At 39.0% G+C, this 24,178-nt stretch overlaps 1 protein-coding gene across 2 annotated transcripts; it reads left to right on the top strand.

Annotated features, from left to right (window-relative positions):
• The first annotated feature begins 13,279 nt into the window (after positions 1 to 13,279).
• Positions 13,280 to 16,257, top strand: LOC143851816 (cinnamoyl-CoA reductase 1-like). 2 transcript variants are annotated; one of them, XM_077361306.1, is made up of 5 exons: positions 13,280 to 13,485; positions 13,564 to 13,718; positions 13,799 to 13,930; positions 14,487 to 14,839; positions 15,817 to 16,257. In XM_077361306.1, the coding sequence occupies exons 1-5, from the start codon at positions 13,353 to 13,355 to the stop codon at positions 15,980 to 15,982; spliced, it is 939 nt and encodes a 312-aa protein (XP_077217421.1). In that variant the 5' UTR covers positions 13,280 to 13,352; the 3' UTR covers positions 15,983 to 16,257. The 2 variants fall into 2 exon arrangements, with proteins under 2 accessions (XP_077217421.1, XP_077217420.1); XM_077361305.1 differs by having other exon boundaries at positions 13,284 to 13,485; positions 13,799 to 13,981.
• Positions 16,258 to 24,178: the final 7,921 nt, after the last annotated feature.

The following is a 24,178-nucleotide window of genomic DNA, read 5'->3' as shown; positions in this document are numbered from 1 at the left end:
TCCCACTTTGTGGGTTCCGCACAAGCGGGTCCCACACAAGCGGGTCCCACATCAGCGGGTCCCACACAAACGGGTCCCACACAAACGGGTCCCACACCAGCGGGTCCCACATCAGCGGGTCCCACATTAGCGGGTCCCATACTAGCGGGTCCCACACAAACGGGTCCCACACCAGCGGGTCCCACATTCTCTTTTGCTCGGATTCTCATGAATAACCCTTCTCAATACTCAACGGAAAAATACGAAACATGGCGGAAACGACCAAAAATATTTAAAAATGTAACAAACGGACGCGGGAAGGAAAGACATTGGAAAACCGATGGAAAAACCCTAATTTCTTAAGGCAGAGCAAAATTGGGTGTCTACACGCCCCAAGCATAGCGAACTTGGGTCCGGTCAAAATGGGGTGTCTACACCAGTTAATGGCACCATTAATGAGAAACCATTTGGCAAAGCAAAAATATGTTCCTAGCACTTTTAAATAAACAATCACAATAGCTAAAAAAACAAACGCCTATGTAACATGAGATGAGCATAAAAAAAAGGTGTCTTCTGATCATAAAGAGATTACCAGAATTCTGAACCAAATCGTGATCATCAGATAATTGCTGGAAGAAAACATCTACGAACCATATAACCTTTTATCAATTGGTAACTATCTAAAGTAAACCTTAGTAGGTTATGAAGACCAACATCACAGATTTTAAGCAAAACATGACCAAGTGCTATCAATTGAGCATCTCATATTATTCTTAACTCAGAATTTTCAACATAAAACTTCTCTTAAAAATCATGAACTTCTCAAATCCTAACCACAGCTATCGTTTTTTTTTTTCAAACAACAAATTATTTCCTAAAAAAAAATCGCACAAAGCTCAGATACGTTCAATCACATCACAGACATTAACACTCAAGCTAACAACTTATGAATCTTATCAAAAATAGCATTTTCTTATCATCATAACTTCTCCAGAACACATCATAAACCAGTAAAACTTATCATAAACCAGTAAAACTCTTAAGATGATCAACAAAAATCACACACATTCCATTTTTCAAAATTTTATAAGAGTCTAAGCAATAGACAACAGATTCATCACTCAATATGAAATTAAACAGATGTGCTTACCTTTTCCAGAACAAAGCTTCTCAAAAATGATAGCTGTCACCTCTTGGAATCATGTGGCTTCCGAAAGTTGAAGAAAGATTAGATCAAAGGTTTAGCAAGTAGGAATTATGATAATAACTCTGATCTAGGGTTTCAATAGCTCGATCTATGATTGTAATATTGATAAGGCCAGCAAAACAAGGGGAAAAAAACAAACTTATAAGAGAAATCAGCTGACTGGAGTATGATCAAAATTAGGTAGGATTTTGGCTGAAAGATATGGCCGGAGAAAGATTTTTAGCTGGAGAAGACAAAGGAAAAAAAAATCTAGAGCTAGAAATAGAATTAAAGAAGGAATCTAGAAACAACACAAAACGAAAACAATGTGTAAATCTGAAGAAGAACGGAAAATAAGATGATCGAACATTCCACCATTTGGCCGAAACTCCGGTCAATTGGCTGGAGAAGAAGATGAAGATTTGGGTTAGGGCTCGAGATCTATTTTTCCTCTCTACTTCTCTCAGATTTTCTCTCTCTGATTAGTTAGGAAAAACTCTAATTAAAAAAATGAAAAATGAAGAGGTTAAATGATATTTATAAGCTTTTTGGAAGTGGATATTGGCACTCCAAGTTGATTGGGCGCGCGGAAAATTGATGAGGAGCGCCCACAACTTTTGTTTTATTCGGCCATGCATGTTCTTTCCAGGATAAATTCGCCCCCGTCTCAGAATAAATTCAACCCCTTTCTGTATTTGCACTACGACTCTGTCTTAGCTCGTTCGCTAGGCAAACGTGCTCAGATTTTGACGAAATTTTACAGGGACCTTGGTGAGACCCTAACCTAGCTTAGGGAACAATTTGGGGTCCTATCTCACTGATTTGATAGGTTTTTGCTCAAAAATGGAGGGATTAGGGGACGGTCAAAATGGGTGTCTACAGTTTGTTAAAGTGGTCATGAGACATTTGAGACTTTATAAATTGTCATGTGTATTGCTATATTTAGGTAAGCACAAAAAAGTAGTTTTCACCCTTCTATCCGTCAAAGTTCAAACCTCCTTCCTCTATCATAAAGAATAAAAAAACTATTGCATGTCTTCTATTTTCTAACTCTTGTCAACCTTCTCCCTCCGCCAGTTTTTCTGTGATTTTCTTGCAAGATAAATCCACCACTTCAACAAAAGGAATAGGAAACTAAGAAGAAGATAAACCCGAGCTATCAAAATGTCTGCTAAAGATTCTTTGCTTTCCGGTCAAACCTTTTGGGTTACGGGAGCCGGAGGATTTATTTTTTATTGCTTCATAGATGGTGAAGCTTCTCTTAGAGAGGGGATACACAATGAAAGGAACCATCAGAAACGCAGGTAATTTCCCCCCTTCTTTACTTTCTGTTGGCTGGTGTGAAACAACCAATAACTCCAAAGGCTTTAAGCTGGTAGAGTTTGTTTTATTTAATCATTTATACTTAACACACTTCCTTCCTCACAAGCCACCCCTCTTTTGGGTTGGCCATATGTCACGCCCCAAACCCCACCCTGGGCATAGGACGTGGCAGCGCCGTACACCTGCAAGATAAATCCCACAAGCATACAAGGCTACAAAGTAATAACAGAAATAAACTTGGCATTCCATAACTAAAATATCAAAATCTCAAATAATCTGGACCTAACATAGCCAAATCAAATCTCAACTCTCCCATGAATCAAAATAAATAAACACAGACATAGTCCTACACTTTTGTTTACCAATACTCGTTGTCTGACATAAAAGCAAATAAGCTAAATAAAATCTCCAAGCTCTTACGGTTCTGAAACTAAGCTTCTTTTTCCTCGTTCACCTAACGAGGTTCAAACTCTGATGTTAATATAACCACAGTCAGCTAAAAAGCTCATTACATAATGGCGCACTACAAAAGTGAGGTCAAAGCATGCTATAGAGAGAGGGTCAATTGGTAAACGAAAATGGTATAAGATACACATGAGGTGACTGATACAAATACAATAACTGAAGAAACAAAGCTCACAAAGTCATATCTCAAAGTATCACATCAGAGAGGGTCTTAATACGAGGAGTCACAAAGTCTTAAGAGATCACTAAAAGCGATCAAAAGGTACGAAATCACCCAAAGGTCGTCGGTTTAGCCCAAAAAGCAAGTTATTTTATCCGACTGATCGCGGTTCGAAATAGTTTCTGAGTTGATATACCTGTTGACAGGGTCAGCGAATAGCACCCACTGACGGGACCTAAAAGCCAACTTATAACCCCCATTGGTGTGGGCCCTTACAGTTCACATATATACCTAAGCCTCACAAAAGGTGTCCACATATACACAAAGTCCAAAGGTACGCACAAAGTTCCAAAGATTGTGGTTCACATTAGTTCCACAAGATTTTTCAGAATAGTTGCGTATACAATGATCAAAATGTTCTTATATCAAAATTGTCACATATTTAATCGAAAATCATAGGCTATCAATAAGTACAAAATTTAATAGTCAATAAAGGATAAGCATGCAAGACCCAAATCAAAGGCTAAAGTTATCACAGGTTTCACATATTCAAAGATACTAGAGAGTTACAAATCAAAAAGGCATATCATTCAATGGCGAATCATATCACTAAAGTAGTACGAAATTACGTACCTCCACTAACGAATGCTTTCATTTTTAAATTCATCTTAATTACCTACAATCAAGAGTATGAATATTCTCCATGAGTTTCATCATTAATTTTACTCCTATCAGGCATATAATACTCCTATTGACACAACGCATCCTTTGGTGCCTCTTCGAAAAAGAATCGGTAAACTGTCCTAGGGTTCTTTTTAGTATTTTGAAATTATCATCTTTATAGAGTCTCCAAAAAATTTTGAAACTATTTTTAAAAGAAAGTACTCATTTCTAACATGTCCGTAGAGTACATGAGCGTCGAAAACGGACAAGAAACAAAGAAGTTATGAATTTTCGAAGTTTCATAATTTCTTTGCAATAATTTCAAATTCATCTCCGATTTTACCAAAACTTCTACGGACCATACTTTCTCGTTTTAGCTCCGATTCGCGCGTGGTAAGGTCCGTTGGATTCGTATCGACGAGAAGAATCCAACTAATCTAATTTCATGCTCAAATCGACACATATAATTAATGTAAAATTAATCTAAACTTTTTGGTTCGACCCTTCAAGACAAACTTTTTTAAAAACCAAAACGATCCGATTTTGGGCTCGTAGAGATTCCATAACAAAGCAAATCCTAAGGGAACCGAGATCAATCCTAAGATACATATTAAACGAAATAAAACCTTCTCTTTCATCTTTTTAAGATCACAAATTTCTTGTTTTAGGGTTTCTAATAACATAAATTAATAAAGAACATAGTTCTTATCTTGATCTTCGCTTTCTTCTTCCAAAACTCGATCTCCTCTTTCTTTCTCATGAAAATCCTCTCTTAGGGCTGAACAAAACGAGTTTAGGGTTTGATTAAACTCCAAAAAGATGTATTTATAGGCTTTCTTTAAGAAGCCCTAATTAAACTAAAACACTAGAGGACAAAAATGCCCCTCCCTAAAAGGGAGAAATGAATTTTTGTTTGGGGTGTTTTGGGTATTTACACCGTAATGTCAAGTGGTAGTTGGGTTTTGCTTTGAATCTAAGACCTATAGCGAGACACTAGCTCTGATATCATGTCAAACAACCAATTACTCCAAATCGAAAATATCATCGCCCTTTAACTATATCATCCCCAAACAGACAGCATCAATTGGTTCATATTCCATGAAATCGAACTTGCTGGATATGTTCAGTCATCTCCGTTGATAAATGATCAATATTGATGTTTTCTTGAAACGTAAAGGCTGGAAGCGTTACAATTAATGAGTTTTCGTATTGGGTTTGTTTAGGAATGCAAATAAAACAAAAAATATAGTGCGTTCAAGATTTCAAACCATTAATTTTTCAGGCCTCGACTTCGATAAGTTGTGCTCTCCAAAATTATCTCCATAGAATGATCCTAACCCTTAAGTCTGTAGAGGTTTAAAATGGAGGGCTTTGAATAGAAATCTACAAAGAACAAATGGTCAGGATCAGCTTATGGAAATAACTTTTGGGGCATGCATCTATGTCAAGAAGTTATATGGTGGACGGCCATGCATGCATGTGCAGCCATAAAAAAGTAGTGGGGCACATATTTTCTTTTTGGGTCAAAACCATTCATTTGTTGGACCCTGATGTAGATAAAGTGTATCCTGAAAATCTTCTCCTTAGGATGTTCCTAACCCTTCGATTTTTAGAGGTTTAAAATGGACGGCACAATATAAAAACCTCCACGGATTAGAGGGTTAGGATCATCTTATGGAGAAGATTTTCAGGAAATGCCCTATCTACATCAAGGCCCAACATATGAACAGTTTAGATCACCCAAACAATTTGGGGTCCTAGTACCTGGCAAACGGGTGGGTCGGGCCGGGTCAACCCGCAGGTGATGCGGGTGCGGGTCAGGAGATGACCCGCATTTTTGCGGGTCAGAATTTTGGTGACCAGCGCGGCCCGCAGGTGGGCCGGGTCAAACCGCGGGTCACCAGCAAATTCAAACAGTAGTTTTTTTTTTTTTTTCCACAGATAAAAATTTTCTACATGGAAAAACAGACGTGAGGAAAGAATAGAAGAGAAGAGCAAGAGGAGTGAGTCGAACCGATTTCAACTCGGCGGCAAAGACAACCGCCCAAAAACAGCGTTTTATTTTTCCTTCTTCTCGTTTTTTTTTTTATTTTTTTATTTTTTTATTGAGCGATCGATTTCTAGTTTTAAGAAAAATCTCTCACGCAAATCGTATGCTTCGGGTTTAAGGAATCCAGCAAAGGAGAGTAGAAGGCACGTGGATGCCTTCTGTGAGATAGAGCCTTTTTTAATACTGTAAAAAGTCATCTAGTCAAATGTCATCAATACAGAAGTTCTGTCATACAGATGCTATTTTTGAATAAAGCGCCCATTAGATCAATTTGTTTTAGGTCCTGATGAGTGATGATCCAAACCGTCCATTAGATGGCCCACAGCCTAAATAGGTTGTGCCCCAAAAATCATTTCAATAGGTTGATCTTAACCCTCCGATCTATAGAGGGTTAGGATCAAGTGATCAACCCTCTAACATTCAAATCGGAGGGTTGATCCCAACCCACTGTGCCAGCCATAACCTATTTAGGCATCAAACCCTTAAAAAATAGATTAGCATGACAAAATCTAACTAGATTAGCATAACAAATCACCACCCTTTAAAAATCCAAGTGACTTGCGGGTGCCTGCGGGTTGACCCGACCCGACCCGTGTTTTTGCGGGTTGGGTCACCTGCGGGTTAGTTTTGACGGGTCACTAAAATTCAGACCCGTGCCCACAAGTTTGCAGGTGGGTCGGGTCGACCCGCGGGCACGGGTCGCTTTTGCCCGTCCTACTGTTTTATCGACCGTATAAATTCGCTATCTACTAAAAGGTGGAGATTTTATACCGTTTCCTTTCGGGCAAGTACACTCATCCACCCTTGATATTTGATCCAACAGCGGCCCCTTAAGATGTTGAAAAAGTGGATTTCTGTTGGATCAAATATCAAGCACAGTGCCCCACTAGCGTACGTGCCCGAACGGGCACCATATAATTTCTGAAAGGAGAATGGTTTTGATAATGGGAGGTGCCCAATTATAATGTGAGCAGTGGGCAACTGTAACGCTTTTTGACGTCAAATCACGTTATAAAGGGCCGAATGGGTACTGCAAGAGGGGTGAAGATATCATCGCCCTTTAACTATATGGGCCCTGTATGATTGGACATATAAAGATTAGTATCCAGGCAATTTCGCACAAGTAATTTGAGCACCGGTCTTTTTCAAGGGACAAAATGCCGCGTATACAATTATATAAAACAAACATGTGTCGCATAACTACCAGCATTTGTCTCGTTCCAAAAAAAAGGAATCTGAGCTAGGTTTCATTTAGGTTGTATTTCAAGTTCTGCGACCCATGTGTTACACATACTATGATGTAACATATGGCAAGTGTTTATTATATTGTGGGCCCATCTATGGTAGGGGTTACTATATGAACGGTTGAGATATTTCCATTTTTCTGGTGATGTCATCACGATTTCACGACCAAAGAGAAAGAATCCTAACCTCGCAGAATCCTACAAGAGGCAAGAGCGAGTGGGCCCACCTAGAGTGTAACGACCCGGATTTTTAAAACTACATAATTCGGGGCGTAGGAGAATATTAAATACTAAATTCCATCATTTATCTCAAAGACTTTCATTATTCCCAAGATCTCAAATATAACAACCATGTTTAGAGGGTTTACAGAAATTACGTCTAACTTATTACATCTTAATTCAAGACATAGTTAAGACATATTTAAAACATATTTGTCCTTTGGAACAGTTCTAGATTCAACTCTAGTGTTCCTCATCTTTCATCTTTACTTCACTTAGGGGTTGGAACAATAAAACAAGAAAAAATGGTGAGCTCAAATAACCCAGTAGGGTATAAACAGCAAGTGGTGTAGAATTTCAAACTCATAAGAACATGATATTTTGCAGATAGGACATCTCATATTATAAACATGGAAAGAAAGAATAACCACAACATACTTTCCAAACTTATAGAGAAAACTTACAAAACATGATATCAAGAAATATATATACGGACTTCATTAAGCATAGATGCTTTCTTTCATAGCCATATCTCAACACATTCATAGCCGTACCTCGACTCATAATCCTCTAGATTTACACTCTCTAGAGTCGTCATTACCCACATGCACATGGAGGACTATAACACGTCCACCCGTCATCATATCATAACTCAGTCCATATTTAGAATTAGGGTATCACAATATAAACACTAAACATAAACATATCTCGCGGAAACAAGTTTCAATGATACAAATAGAATTATAGCTTTATTAGTAAAGTCATTTATCTGAAAGGAATGGGGTCTGGAAGAAAGGATCCCACTTAGATTCTCATCAGTTGTGGATCTTATAAGGATAGAAACTCTTATGACAATTGCGAATATTCAATGGAGCAAAAGAGAATCAAAGGGAAGAAAACCCTTACATCAAGTTTAGCAAAAAGAGAATCAAAAGATAAGGAACCTTTACATCAAATATAACAAAAATAGACTCAGAAGATAGGGAACCCTTACATCAAATATAGCAAAAGAGAATCAAAGGAAAGGAAAACCCCTACCTGAAAATTTTCCGATCACAGATTTTTCGAGCTTATACCTTGGAATGGATTTAACTGTAAATATCCTGTAAAAATTTAATATATTCAAAACAGTGTCCTTATTGTCTAGATAGTGTCCTTTATGTCCATGTAATGTCCATCTATGTCCAAAATAATGGTCCATGTGTTCAGTGTTCTTTCTGTTAAAGTTTAAGATCATGGGGCCCAGCATGTACTATTCATATGAATCCTACATGTTACTATTCATGTGGACCCCACATGCTACTATTCATGTGGACCCCACAGGTTACTATGCTCAGCAGTTCACCATTCTTTGATTTAGTTTATTTCTTGGCTACTATGCTCAGCAGGTCGTCTTTCTTTTATTGAAGTTTATTTTACGGCTACTATGCTCAGCAGGTCACCTTCCTTTGATTGAAGTTTATTTTACGGCTACTATGCTCAACAGTTCGCCTTTCTTTGATTGAAGTTTATTTTACAGCTTCTATGCTAGCTTCACCGTTCAAATATTTTGAAAACAAAATCTAACATAGGTGGTAGAACCAACCCATATTTGAGAACAAAATCTAACATAGGTAGTAGAACCGACCCATATTTGAAAACAAAATCTAACATAGGTGGTATAACCTACCAATGATAAACAACTTTAAAAGGACGCATATTAAAGACTTACTTTAACAGGAAAAAGTGATTTTCCAAAGTCTTTTTCTTTCTCCTTTCTTCTTCTCTACCTCTTTCTCTTTTCCTCGCTCTCTCTACTTTTACTTCACACTCTTTCTTTTTCTTTCTTTTCTCTCTTTCTCTTTTCTCTCTCTCTTTCTTTCTGTTTTTCTTCTTCTTCTCTTCCTATATTTATAGGGAAAGCTGGAGTGGATAGTGACGTGAATAGTATTTGAATAGTGACTGAATAGTGAATGGATAGTGACACTGAATAGGGAACGACAACTTTCGTAACTTTTGTCAACTTTTTCAACTACTGTCTTAAATGTATTTACGAAAATATATGAATAGTAAAGGTAATAAATAAATGAATAGTAAAGGCTGCTCGAATAGTAACCGAATGATTAATATTATTTAATTATTATTTTTGTCGGTAAAGTGCAACTACTCATTAATGATAGTGGTTGTGGAGTTCACCCGCTTAGTCAATGAGTTAATGAAAGTGGTTGCGGTGTGTCCTTCTTGCAGTAGTTCCTACTAGTGATAGGCCCCGCTGGCGGTGGGTCCCACTGGTGGTAGGACGACCCGCTTGTGGTGATCAGTGGGACCCGCTTGTGTGGGACCCACTAGTGAATAGTACTTGGTGGGTCCTACTGTGACTGGTAAATATGAATAGTGATGTAAATAGTGTCAATGCATAGTAATTTTGAATAGTGACTATTGTGAATATTTAATATATGTAAGTATATCTACTCATTCTAATTGACATCTCGGGCGGTGGCTTAGTGGTAGGAAGCCGTTCAATCCATGCTCAGCGTCGAGTTCGAATCGCGTAAGCTCCATTATGCCAAATGTCCTCATGCCCGATTAACTTGGGAAAAAATGAGTAATGGCCGATGATTACCCACCTATGAGGCCATTTTTATTTATTTTATATATATATATATATATATATATATATATATATATATATATTTACCGGTTATTACATAGAGTCCAGTACATATATTTTTACCGGTTATTACATAAGGCCATCAAATAAACCGGTAAACCTCAGCTTACCCAACAAAAAAAAATGAAGAAGTTGATAAATATCTGTACTTTGAAATTAATCAAATAGATTCATATTCCTTCAAAACGAACTTGTTTGATTTGTTCAGCCGTCTCCATTGATAAATTATCAATATTGATTTTTGGAGGTCTAAAATGGACGGCACACAGTATAGAAACCTCCACGGGCATGATCGGAGGGTTAGCATCTTCCTATGGAGAAGATTTTCAGAGCACGCTGTATCTACATCAGGGCCCAACATATGAGTGGTTTAGATCATAATTAGCAAAAGCATTTTTAAAAAAGCATTTTATTGGTTTGCCACTTAATACCCCGTTCAAAACTTTTTCAAAAAAGAAAGTCACCGATATTGGCACTACAATGTTTTGATAATTGCACTAACTCATCTTGTCTTTTATTATTTAAACAGATGTAAAAGATTCTTCACAGTTCTCAAAAGCTCTCACAAGCCAATTAAAAAAGAAAAGACAAGTTGAGTTTTCACAACTATCAAAACATGGTAGAGCAATATCAGTAGCCTAAAACACGTTTCCACAGTTAAAAAAACATTGTAGTACCGATATCAGTAGCCTAAGTAAAAACCAAGGTTTAAAATTTTGGCTTTGGTACCGGTTTCAGACCCTGAAATTTTGAAATTTCGACTGAAATCTGGTACAAAACCCGAAACCAATATTTTATTCAATATTAAATTTTGGTGAAATATTAAATTAATATTAAAAAAAACAAATTTTTTGGGTCAAATTTCGGAAAAACCAAAATTTCGACACCGTTTCGGTTTTGATCGATTTCAATGTCGGTCTCAACCCCGAAATTTCGGATTTCGGTCGAAATTTAAAACCATGGTAAAACTCATTTTAAACTATTTAAAAGGGGCGTTGATATCCCCCCCTCCCCTCTTGACGGCTGGCTAACGTATTCCCACCATTTGACCGGTCTCTCTCTCTCTCTCTCTCTCTCTCTCTCTCTCTCTCTCTCTCTCTCTCCACACACACAACAGGAACAGTTGGTGGGCCCAACAGAAACCATTGGTGGAATGGTGGGCCCATCTTTGAACAACGTAGGCCCCGCCCATACCACACCATAGGATAATCTAAACCGTCCATTTGATGGGCCATAAACATAAATAGGTTGCGTCCCAAAATATTTTTCCATAGGCAGATCCTAGCCCTCCGGTCTAAATAGAAACTACATCTTAGGGTTGTGATCATCCTACGGAAATGATTTTTGGGGCACAACCTATTTACATTGTGGCCCATCAAATGGACGGCTCGGATCATCCTATGGTCTGAACGATACACTTCATTTTCAAAAATATGGGTGGGGCCTAAATTGGTACGAACCACACCATAGGATGATCCAAACCATGGACGGCTTGGATCATCCTATGTTGTGGACGGTACGCTTCAATTTGAAAAATATCGGTGGGGCCTACGATTGGGCCTTAATGTTAGTGTACGACCAACTCCATAGGATTATCCAAACCATGGACGGCTTGGATCATCCTATGTTGTGGATGGGCCTTAATGTTACTGAAATACGACCACATGATGATCCAAACCATTCATTTGATGGGCCAACCCTTTTGGGGGGCACAACCCATTTACATTATGGCCCATCAAATGGACGGCTCGGATCATCCTATGGTCTGGACGGTACACTTCATTTTTAAAAATATGGGTGGGGCCTAAATTGGGCCTTAATGTTACTGTACGAACCACACCATAGGACGATCCAAACCATGGACGGCTTGGATCATCCTATGTTGTGGACGGCACGCTTCAATTTGAAAAAAAATCGGTGGGGCCTACGATTGGGCCTTAATGTTACCAACTCCATAGGATTATCCAAACCATGGACGGCTTGGATCGTCCTATGTTGTGGACGGGCCTTAATGTTACTTTACGACCAACTCCATAGAATGATCCAAACCATTTATTTGATGGGCCACAATGTAAATAGGTTGTGCCCCAAAAATCATTTCCATAGGATGATCACAACCCTACAATCTATAGAGGTTGTATAAGATTTAGTTTCTATTTAGATCGGAGGGCTAGGATCTGCCTATGGAAATGATATTTTGGACGCAACCTATTTACATTTATGGCCCATCAAATGGACGGTTTGGATTATCCTACAGTGGTATGGGCGGGGCCTACCTTGTGTAAAGATGGGCCCACCATTCCACCAACGGTTTCTGTTGGGCCCACCAACTGTTCTTGCTGTGTGTGTGGAGAGAGAGAGGGAGAGACCGGTTAAATGGAGAGAGAGAGAGAGAGAGAGAGAGAGAGAGAGAGAGAGAGAGAGTGAGTGAGTGAGTGAGTGGAGAGAGACCGGTCAAATAGTGGGAAAGTGACATTTCCTAACGTTTAACGTTAGCCAGCCGTCAAGGGGCGAGGGGGGGAATATCAGCCCCATTTAAAAGACAAGTTTTGTCGGTGGGGTGGCCCACTGTTGTTTGGGGCTTGTGGTGCATAATGTCTCTTTTGAGGTAAGGACAAAAAGTACTTTTCACCTTTGAAAAAAATACGTGCTTGATTGGTCGGCTGTTTAATACCCCGTTTAAATTTTTTACGGAAAAAAAAGGCTACTGTTATTGGTACTGCAGCTGTAAAACATGGGATTTGCTAGGGTCTATCGCAAAAGGCTTTTCACGGCTGGTCTGCTGCATGTCAGACCAGCCACCTCATGAATGGAGACGAAAGCTGTCGTCTTCGTTCACGAGGTGGCTAGTCTGATGTGCGACGGACCAGCCGCTAAATGCCTTTTGCGATGGACGGTAGCTATTCCCATAAAACATTATTTACAGTGCGTAATTATTAACACATGATAGTGCCAATATCAGTAGCGATAAAACACTTTCACAATTTGCTAGGTACCATCCCATGAGGCATTTCTCGGGCCGGCTGCTGCATGAGAGAGCAGCCACATAGGCTTAGATTTTGGCTTATTCGTTTAATTCATCTGAGGTGGCTGTTCTCTCATGCAACAGCTGGTTCACGAGAAATACCTTATGTGATGATCTCAGCAAATCCCATTATTAAAATCATGTTTTAAGCATTTTTTTAAAGCACGTTTTTTTGGACCCCACTGCTTTTTGGGCTGCTGCTAACTCAAGGGTTACCACAAGAAAGGAGTACACACAATGGAACAAGGTTCAAGGGGCGTCAAGTCACATTCACACAAATATCGGTTGGCATCAAAATGCACCACAGTGATTTTCTCGCAGTATAAATCTATCCCTCAACCAAAGGAAAAGGAAGAAGAAAAACGGAAATTTCATAGGAAAAGTCATAATGTCTGCCAAAGGCTCTTCGCTTTCCTGTAAAACCGTTTGCGTAACGGGAGCCGGAGGATACATAGGTTCTTGGATGGTGAAGCTTCTCTTAGAAAGAGGATATACAGTGAAAGGAACAGTCAGAAACCCAGGTATATATTTTTCTCTTTTCTTCATATATTTTCTTTTGCTGGGATTTCTACGTACGCTCTTTGTCTTTTGTTTTTCAGATGATCCGAAGAATTCTCACTTGAAGGAGCTTGAAGGAGCAAAAGAGAGGCTGATTCTCTGCAAGGCCCATCTGCTCGACTATGAAGGCTTTCGCGAGGCTATCAAAGGATGTGATGGAGTTTTCCACATGGCTTCTCCGATGACGGACAATCCCGTGAGTTTTTCCTCTCTTTTTCTAGGGTTTTTGGGATTTGGTTTTGATTTTCATTCTTTGGATCATGCTGTATGAATTAGAAAATGTGGGAGCTCGCTGTGAAGGGGACGAAGGACGTGATAATTGCATCCGCGGAAGCAGGAGTCCGCCGCGTCGTGTTCACATCTACCATCGGTTCCGTCTACATGGACCCCAACAGGAGCCAGGATAAGGTAGTCGACGAGAGCTGCTGGAGTGATCTCGAGTTCTGTAAGAACACCAAGGTCAGGGGTGATTTTCTGGGGTTTTCTATCTGTGATAGAATATGCAAGATTTCTTCACTCTTGGATTGGGTTGAAATAAATCGTAAGATCATCTTAGAGGTAGATTAGGCAAGTGGGTTAAATGAGGTAACTTAGCTAGATTAGGCAGTTGGATTAAGTGGGAGCCGTCTTAGCTGAGGGATTTGCTAGGGAACATTACATCAAGCATTTCGTGGACAGCATTGCATGAGAAAGCAACCACATAGGATGATGTGTTGCTCTCTCATGCAACAGAACGTCAGTGAAATGCCTTTTCACGATGGTCCCTAGAAAGTCCCTTTTTTTAAAGCATAAACGATTGAACAACACCAACTCTAACAGCTTAAGCTTTTCGAATAATTAGTCAGGCCACACTTGAGGGCGAGTATTGAAGTATAAATGATTAAATAACACCAACTCTAACAACTTAAGCTTTTGGAGTAATTAGTTGTTACGTTTCACAAGCAAAGGTTTTATTGATGGACAGAATTGGTATGTTTACGGGAAGACAATGGCAGAGTATGGAGCGTGGGAGGTGGCGAAGGAGAGAGGGGTTGATCTGGTGGTGGTGATACCGGCGATTTGTCTGGGCCCGGTTTTGCAGCCAACGATCAACTGGAGTATTGCCCACATACTCAAGTATTTGACGGGATTGGTAAAGACATATGCAAATTCAGTGCACGCTTACGTCCATGTAAAGGACGTGGCTTTGGCTCACATACTCGTCTACGAGACACCTTCAGCCTCCGGGCGTTACATCTGTGCAGAGAGTGTCATTCACAGAGGCGATGTCGTCAAAATACTCGCAAAGCACTACCCCCATTATCCCATTCCAACCAAGTCAGCTCTCTCTCTCTCTCTCTCTCTCTCTCTCTCTCTCTCTCTCTCACAGAATTGAATAAAACACGAGAAATAATAGGATGAACGGCCATATAAACACGTAAAGGCGGTACGACAGAAGTATCACCCTTGATATCTGATCCAACAGTAGTGAGAAGTGAGCTGCTGTTGGATCAAATATCAAGGATGGGATAATGGGTTTTTTTTTAGAGCTACTGTTGGGTCAAATATCAAGGATGATATGATGAGTACTTGTTCATACGGCCGTTCATCATATAATTTCTCATAAAGCACATGTAATGACGGACGTATTTTCCTGTATGGGCAAAGGCCATGTTTGGCAAATGGTGGGAGAGGGCGAGAGAGGGAGAGACATTAGAAAGATTTAGTGAATAGATGGTAAGAAAAGGCTGAAGAACAAGGGGAAAAAACTCCATTCAAATTAAGATTTAGTTTTCCCTATTGTTTTGCCGCTTCTTACCCTGTCCATACTAAAATCAGGTTGATTCAAATTCGTTTCATTTGTTTTTTTCAACGAGGGCGACTCAACCCAACCCTAGTTGCACCCCTAGCCGCACTTCTCTCGTGAAAATGAGTGACTGTGAAATGGGTTTCATTTTTTCTTCTCTTTTGTTTTTTGATTGAAGCCGACACATCAGATGCGACATTAAGAACCGAACCATTCATATGCTACGTGCTACAAAGTTGAGGGCCGAGTGAGTGGTCTTCAACAGATGTGTCACCTCACAGTACGATTGATCATTGAACGGGCAATTGTTTATTATATTGTGGGCCCATCTATTGTAGGGCCTACTATATTAACGGCTCAGATATTCCTATCATTGTCGGTACCAAGAAAATGCTACATGAGGGCGAGATAGTGGGCTCACCTTAGGTTGATCCAAGGAAGGGACCCACCTGAGTTCAGTCCAAAATACGCCAGCTGTTGATTTGATTTTGCAATTTTTCATATTCAGATGCTCAGATGAGGTGAAGCCGAGGGTGAAGCCATACAAGTTGTCGAACCAGCGGCTCAAGGAACTGGGTCTTCAATTCACCCCGGTCGACCAAAGCCTGTACGAAACAGTCAAGAGCCTCCAGGACAAGGGACGCATTCCTCTCCCTCTCTCCTCCTCCATGTGAACTATTCATTCACAAGCATAAACGGGATTCCGTTTGACAAAAATAAAATCCGTATGATGTGACACATTTGCAAGAAGACAAGAATGTGAGCGGGCATTATGATGTGACACATGTATGAAATAATTCGATTTCAAAAGAATACTAGTAGACCCGTTTCGTACCGTCGTCTTTATCTTCTGAACGGGATCCCGTTTTAGAAGTGTTTTCCCACAAACAAGAGTTGAGGCATGTATGAAATAACATTCGATTTCAAATGAATAGTAGTAGACCTCCTACCTCGTCAGAAAATATTGTTATTACTGTCAGTTTGAAATTTGAAAGAACCCTTTTTATTTGAAATTACGATATGGAGCAAATTAAGGGGGAATTATTACTTGCAAATAAGGATCATTTTTGGTAGAATCCAAAATCCCATCACCATCTCATCTTTCTAACATTCAAGTTGTACAGAAGTTCTTAGCAAGGTTTTCAAGCAAGAACGGAGAGGAGAAAGGGGATACTGAAATCTCAGCTTCTCCTCTCCCTTCCCTTCCCTTCTGCCCTTTTGCATGACCGGAAACTTGAGATCGACAGTCCGTGTGGAATGTCTCCATAGCATCACTCCATTACCTTGTAAAGAGGCCACCTAATGTATTTGGAGAAGATTCAGTCAGTGCATTGGGAGAAGGCCATAAACCATCTCAAACTAAGCACAGTGATATCAAGATGTTGGTTCAACCACATCTTTCTATTTAAAGATCAATGGTACTCAGGCTATTTCTTTCTAGCCTATCTCCATCTGCTGGTTTAGCTGGCTCATTACCAAACCAAACAAGAGGGAGACCAATAGTATAGTCCCAGCAACATTTTTTTTATGACAGACATCCTGATTCAATGAGAAAGACTCCACCGACTCTCACTCCTCCCCCATCGACATCTCTTCTTTTCTCACTCTCTTTCATAGGAATGTGACAAAAGCATACATTGATTTCAGCACTGAGCTTATTAACAAGAAACATCTAGCGAGTAGGGACTGGAACCATGATCACGACAATGACACTGATATCAAGTTCCTCGTATAGGAACGAAATTCCCATCCAACAGTGTCAGATGGTAAACTTAAAAAAGAATGATTCATGGATCCGCCCAAATAATTTAATCAATTTTGAAATTTATTTTTTTACATAATAATAGCCGACCCCAACTAGTTTGGGACATAGGCTTTGTTGAGTTGAATTGAGTTGAGATTTTTTTACATAATAATCACATGATTATAACAATATATTGAGAATTTCAATAAGTTAGGTGGATATAATATTTTATTTCCATATAAGAAACTTACTACTAAGATGGGAAAAACTCAAAACATTCAATAATTGTAAAGTCGTGGTTCTAGTATAAAAACATATAAAAGGAATCTAGAACTGCCTCAAAAAAGGGCGGCCCACTAGCCATTCCGGGTCTGGGGAGGGCTAGATGTACGCAACCTTACCCCCGCATTGCAGAGAGGCTGTTTCCGTGACTTGAACCCGTGACCACCATGTCACAATGGAGCAACCTTACCGTTGTGCCAAGGCTCGCCCTCAAAGAATCCTAAAATATTGTAATATGAGAGATGCCTGACACAGGTACTTTGCCCATTTTTTAAAAGAATCCATTAATATGGCCAGTCGACAGGCCAGCTTCAGGTGCTAAAGGACATATCAGGCCCCCTGTTCGTTGTGGTTCAACAGCATGGTGCACCCTTCACCTAATGCATTTCCAAATGGTCACCTCTAAGATCCACTCCTTGGAAACCTAGCAGAAAACTCACCAATGACATTCCCCTTGTGGTCTCATAGAACTGAACAAATTGGGATCATATGACAGCATGAATCGAAGGGATTTGCAATTTTTGCTTGCAAGGGAATGGGGAAAGTCGGTATCGTCTCTAGTTGTATCTGTTGAAGGCCTAAATTAACGATACTATTAGCCAGCTTAGCATCCAAGCATCCATTCTACTCCTACCACCCAAGCGATTTGGAGTGGGTGACCTCTCTTCTCGGCTAGATGATCACTCCCCAAAAAATTCTCAATACAGTGACAAATTCATCAGAAAATCATACTTGGCATGCACAATTTTTAGGCAAATCTCATACCTACAAATCTCATTGATCTCAGAATGCTAAACTGAAGAAGTGATTTACTATATTTAACTTGTGCCAAAGGAAATTAAATGTAAATAAAAAATGATAAAGATCACCAGAAACAAACCCACATAACCATCCATTCCTTTCCCAACATGCTGCTTTGCCGGAAGGATCTCATGCTTCTAGAAGAGAAAGATATTGACAGACAGCAAGGGAATTAACTGCACAATTGCCCTCAGTAAGGAAAAACCACTAATATTGAAATTGGATACAATTTTAATAGTAAGTATAGACCCATTTTCCTCAAGCTTATAGAACAATGTAGGAAATTAACTGACGCAATGAGAGTCAACTTTCTATTTATAATTTGGGCTGATGAAATTATAGAAATAAAAAAAAATCCCAGACAATGCTCGAATTTTGCAGTCATTGAAGTAGCGGCCTGCATAAGATGAGCATGAGGTAGCTAGGGACAAGTTCCTACAAGCCTAATTAACCTTGCAGTGATTCCTGGTCTGCTAGTGAAGATTCTCAATTTTAATTTTATGATGATTTTCTGATGATCCAAACTCTGTAGATTTCCTAAATCTCTTAATATCAATAGAACCCACTCACTTTCGCATGGCAAAGCAAAATGAAATCATAAATTTAAATTGAGTAGCCTTCCTTGGACAATGTCTATGACTCAAACGAGTACGAAATCTGTTTAAGTAAAGAGCCATCATCATCTTGTACATCTAAGAAAAATAAGAGAAGGGAGAAAGAGAAGGGTAGAAGAGAAAAGAAAGGCGAAATGGGAAGAATTTCATGTGGGCAAAATCCCCATCCCCATGAACTGATGCTTTATAAAAAAATCAATTAACATTTCATTACAAAAAAATGACATTGGGTCCATCCATAATGGAACTTGTCTAATTAAGATAAGATCAAGAACTCTGCATAAAAGTAGTACACCATAACCTATGTTGCATCAGTACGGGTATGGATGTCAGAATTCGACATGGATATCGAGTGTCCTATTTGGCAAACCTCAAAAGGAAAGATTCATAGATTCACCAAAATATTTTAATAAATTTAAACTTTAATTTTTTTATGGTTATAATAGATAATATATTAAAATTTTAAATACATTGAAGTCAGTATAATATTTGGTTTCCATATGGAAACTTACTATTAGGATGGATAAAACTCAAAACAAGTGGTAATTGTAAAGTTGTGGTAGTTTATTTAGAAAAAATTAGATAACAGAGATCTAGAAATATCATACAGAATCATGAAGTATTGGAATCCAACATGCATCCGACACGGATACTTCACCCATTCAAAAGAATCCATGTAACATAGACTACAACTCTACATATGTCTAATTTAAACTCTTAACAGCCAGTCTCCCCCATGCTGGAGCATAGGTAGCATCCATTCCTAGCTTGGAACAAATGTTTCCAAATTGGTTGCATGCAAGTTCCCCGGTAAATATACCGACCTCTGGAGTATACTATGGTACCCGCATACTTTTGTAGGCCTAATATACCATATCCGACATTCTACGATATCTATACTTTTGTAGGCCTAATTTATATTGTTCAAAATAACTATAATGCTTGAAACATATGTAACCCACTTCGAATTAATTATAATCATTTTTTGATCTTATCGTCACATATTTGCCAAAATAACCATAACGTTTGAAACATATGTCCCTCTCTTCGAAATAATGATACTTATTTTTGCTTCCTATTGTCACATGTTTACAATTATAATTTTGAGCATATGAGTCTTATAAATGCTATTTTGAATCTACTATCAGTTCCATCTTCTAAGTTAAACTTAAATCTAGTTAAGATTTGTGATATTTATTTTAAATCTACTATCAGTTCCATCTTCTAAGTTAAACTTAAATCTAGTTAAGATTTGTGATATTTTATGGGAAATGATAAGTGCACCCCTTTTCATTACTTGGGACGCCCAGCTGCAGTGTACGATGGCAATCAAATCCCTTAAATCCATCGCATGTGATGTACACAAGCGCATGTGATGTACAACAGCATCTTGCAGTCATAGAAAAAGTGCAGCTGGCTGTCCCAAGTAATGAAAAAGGGTGCATTTATCATTTCCCCATCTTATTTATACATGTCTTGTGTCTTATGGTATGAGACACCAGTATAGGTATTTGTGTCCTAGAATATAAAAAATGCGGAATTGTATTTCCGTTCTCATACCTACGTGTGTAGTATTATTTGTATCTGGGTATCATAAGGAGTATATATCAATTTACAAGTAAACTTCTATTGGACAAAATTACAACCGATCGATGAGAAATAATATTACATACGAAACGAAGATTTGTATCCTAGTCATGGTAACTTCCCCCATATCTGATGTCAAGGCAACCAACTCACGTACCTTAGTGTAGCCACCCATACCACCATCATTATCACCGCAATTGGAGTCTTAAGAGTAAAAATCAGAGTGCAAGTAGATATTGTATTGTTCACAATGTCTTCACCTTCTGTATACCCTGCATGCTTTAGCAAATCATCTAAAACAATACCAATTGTCTTATTAAACTTAGAAGGCACAATCTTAGATGGGTTAACAAATGATCCATCTTTGCTAATAGTCTCAGATGTTCCGTTTCATCTTCCACGTCTTCCTTATCATTTTAGCATTCTTTTCTTCTTGCATCCTTTAGCTCCAAATGGAAACTACTAGTCAAAGCAGTGCCCATGACTAATCATAAGGTCCAATGAAAGATTGGGGCAACAATCAATGACGGCCAATTCATCTGCTGAATCTGCTATTGTACAGCCTCAAACTATTTCTTTTTTGTTACCTTCATGTATTTTTACATAGGCTTCTCGCAAGTCAAAACAAATAAAAAGCATTAGGGTCGATTTAGATCTTTGCGTCATCCATACACACAACCCAATAAATCTAGATGCATACTATCATTTAATCATATCACTTAACAATGACTTTGGCTTCACAACAATTTTCATTTCTTTTTAGCTCCAATTCACCTATACTACCTGCAATTTTCATCTCTCAGTTCTCTGCATCTGCAGGTTAAAATATTATTTTGACGTTACTCTGGATTTATCGAGCCTCTCAATTCCCTGTTTCCCTTTGCAACATATAATATTTTATCCTACAGAGAAAAAACTCATTACATTCCATTGCATTATCCTTAATTTTTGGTAAATGATACTCCAGGAAATTTGTGCTGCAAGATTTTTTTTTCCTCGACTACAAGCACAAGCCCACTACTTTGCCAGCTTGGGTTACTCTAACACGATTCCGTCTTTTGTCAATTCTCTTAGGCATTTTACCTTATCTTCCTACACGAAGAGCACATCAAAACAAAAAAGAAGGGGATAGGGAATATACTACTCATAATGTGATGGTCCAGATCTTCACGTATGTAGTAGAAAACTTTTTCAATAGAAAACATTCAGCATATGATCTTCTCATGAGTTTCTCATGAGTTGGTACCGCAGATCTCAGATCAAACGTCCGAATGATCCGGATCAGCAGTCGGATCACAACCGACGGATGAGAAGTATGCCCAAATTAGCACTTGTGCTCGTTGCCGCCGTTAAGAATGAGCCAGGTGTAATCTTCAGGCATCCCGGACAATTCTCGTGTTGACGTCACGGGTCAAATTTCAAGCAAAAATGGCCCGTGTAAAGAGAGAGTGACAATGAAGAGAGAGAGAGAGAGAGAAACTCTCATTTATTTATTTATTTATTTGCTTTTCTACTTTTCTCTTTTCCTTATTTTTTTCTTTGTTCTTTTTTTCTTAATCACCTCTAAATGGGAATCAAGGTGGAGACATCAACATACTGCCAGGTTACAAGTTACCATGTAACTTAATGTGCCAACTACGAATTAGTGTTACTATGTAACGTGTAACATACTGTGCAACTAAACCAAGTAGTATTAGTGTTATCACAGTTACTTGGTTTTGCTAGACACGTCCCTTTTGCCTTCTCTTCTAGCTAAAAGCTAATGTACAAAGAAACTTGTTTGGCGTGTAACCCTTTCTAACCTTATCATTGGTTACCTACTATTGCAGGTCACAGGGTAAAGAGAAGGTAACCTGGTAACCTGTTATTCTTAGAGAGCTAGGTTAACTTACCTTTCTTGGATAACATTAAAAAGAGAAACATTTGAGAGTCTCCTTCTTCCTCACAAAAAGAAAAACAGAAGCTTTCTTCTTTGCCGGAAAATGGAGGATGCACGAGATGCGCACAGCGGCAAAGGCTCGGTGGCAGTGCTTTGAAGATGGCAAGAAATTAGTAGGTGGCTTGGGCAATTAAAGATGAAGGAAGAATTATCTAAGATTGCAAGTAGGAAATTCTTGGCTTTCAGGGGTCGATTAAAGAATTGCAAGAAGGTTCCAAGATTGGGTCTTGGGTTGTTAAAGGATTCAAGAATTGGAATCTTGAATGGCTTTGGGTTGATTGATTAGACTAAGCAATGAAGGGCTGTTCTCGGGTAAGCTAAAGAATGGGTATTGGAGATGATTTAAAGGGACTGTTGATAGTTTGTGGCGGAAATAAAAATGGTGTTTTAGGCTGTGGTTTTTGGTGCAAATCAAGGCTGGCTTTAGGGTGAAAACAGAGCCTTTAGGTACTGGTTTAAGAGGGAGGCTTTAGATGGTGGTTGGGCTGAGGATTATGGGAGAAGGTCATGACTGGGGAAAGGTGTGGAGAAGGTTGATTGGCTGAAATATAGAGAGATATCGGATGTTTGAGGGGCAGGAGTTTGGAACCTAAAATTGTGGGACTGGTAAAGGTTTATTGGGTCATTGAAGATGGGAGACGATTTAGGTGGGCCAAGGGGGGTTAGGACCGGTCGTTGGAGACGCCAGAAATCTGGTTTTGGTGATTTGGGGTAACTATTTAAGATTGTTTGAAGCGATATTGGATTGAAAAGCACTTGAAGCGAGGTTTTTTTTCACTGTATCATTGAAAATGGCAACATGGAGTCTTCGGTTTCCTCGAAAGTGACATTAATCATGAACACGATATCCTGAAACATTAAAGGCGTCATTGGAAGTCGAAGTAGATTTTTAGATATCAGTCAGAAACAATCAAAATGAATCTGGTCCCATAAATGTTTTACTATCTAAGCGTGGAAAACCTTGTTTCACACGCAACCGTGGGAGGAGTGGGGACTTGTTATTGGCCATCATAGGCGGTCTCTCTCTTAAAAAGGTCTCTCTTGGGCTTACCCAGGAGGTTTAAAAGAGAGAAGTTTTCGTTTTTTTCCATCAAAATCTAAAAATGGAGCAGAATTGGGAAGGTCACAAAATTGGGAATTTTTGTTTGGGAAGATAAAAAAAATCTTCGGTGAAGATCGCAAAGGTTTTTTGGTAGTTTAATCAGGGTTTTAAGAATGATCTTCTAGGAAGGTCGCAAAATTGGGAATTTTTGTTGTTTGGGATTGGTGGATGTAATGGGGATGGGAAAGGGGGGATAGCTTTTGGAATTTTTTTCTTCTTCAGGGCTCTGGAGTTATCTCCTAGGCCCTCATACGATGAAGTTTTTGGGGGGACTCCTGGTCCCTTCTCTATGTAACTTTCGTATGAATATTAATACATCTCTGTCACTTCTCAAACAAAAAAATTTAGGGACTGTTTGGATTAGCACAAAACTAGTTTCAGGTTACGGTGGTGAAACCTCCCAAAATAAAGGGAAAGTGAATTGGCTAAAATTAGGGAAAAGGTGTAGGAGTTTGGTGGCCAAGAAAGTCTGCTGACGTTGATGCAGTATGCAGGAACTATTGTCCTACGGGAGAGAAGGGGATTGGCTGATGGTATGTCTTGCGGCAAGGGCAAGCGCTGATTTGGTTGGCTGGTGAGGATCTGTTGCGTGCTAATGTTCGGAGTAAGAAAAAATAACCTCGATCTTCATAGACTTGGATCCTTCAATCTGTTACCAACTTGGTGCAGTCCAGGGGAAGAGAAATAGAAGAAAGAAGAGGAAAGGAGAAGATGAGAAGAAAAAGAAAAAGAGAAGGAGAAGAAAAAGGAAAGAGAGGGAAGGAGGAAGAGAAAATTATAGGGGAGAAATTTGGACACACG

The sequence above is a fragment of the Tasmannia lanceolata genome, unplaced genomic scaffold, assembly GCF_043159265.1.
Source record: "Tasmannia lanceolata isolate RefF3 unplaced genomic scaffold, GAP_Taslan_0.1 ptg000018l, whole genome shotgun sequence".
Classification (NCBI taxonomy): domain Eukaryota; kingdom Viridiplantae; phylum Streptophyta; class Magnoliopsida; order Canellales; family Winteraceae; genus Tasmannia; species Tasmannia lanceolata.
The sequence above is the reverse complement of the archived record's forward strand: the minus strand, read 5'-3'. Positions and strand labels throughout refer to the sequence as shown.

Excerpts from the sequence above, each read along its gene's own strand:
- LOC143851816 (XM_077361305.1), top strand. The coding sequence starts at position 13,353 with ATGTCTGCCAAAGGCTCTTCGCTTTCCTGTAAAACCGTTTGCGTAACG. Across the intron at positions 13,486-13,563 it reads AGGAACAGTCAGAAACCCAG|ATGATCCGAAGAATTCTCAC; the intron begins GTATATATTTTT and ends TTTGTTTTTCAG. Across the intron at positions 14,840-15,816 it reads CATTATCCCATTCCAACCAA|ATGCTCAGATGAGGTGAAGC; the intron begins GTCAGCTCTCTC and ends TTTCATATTCAG.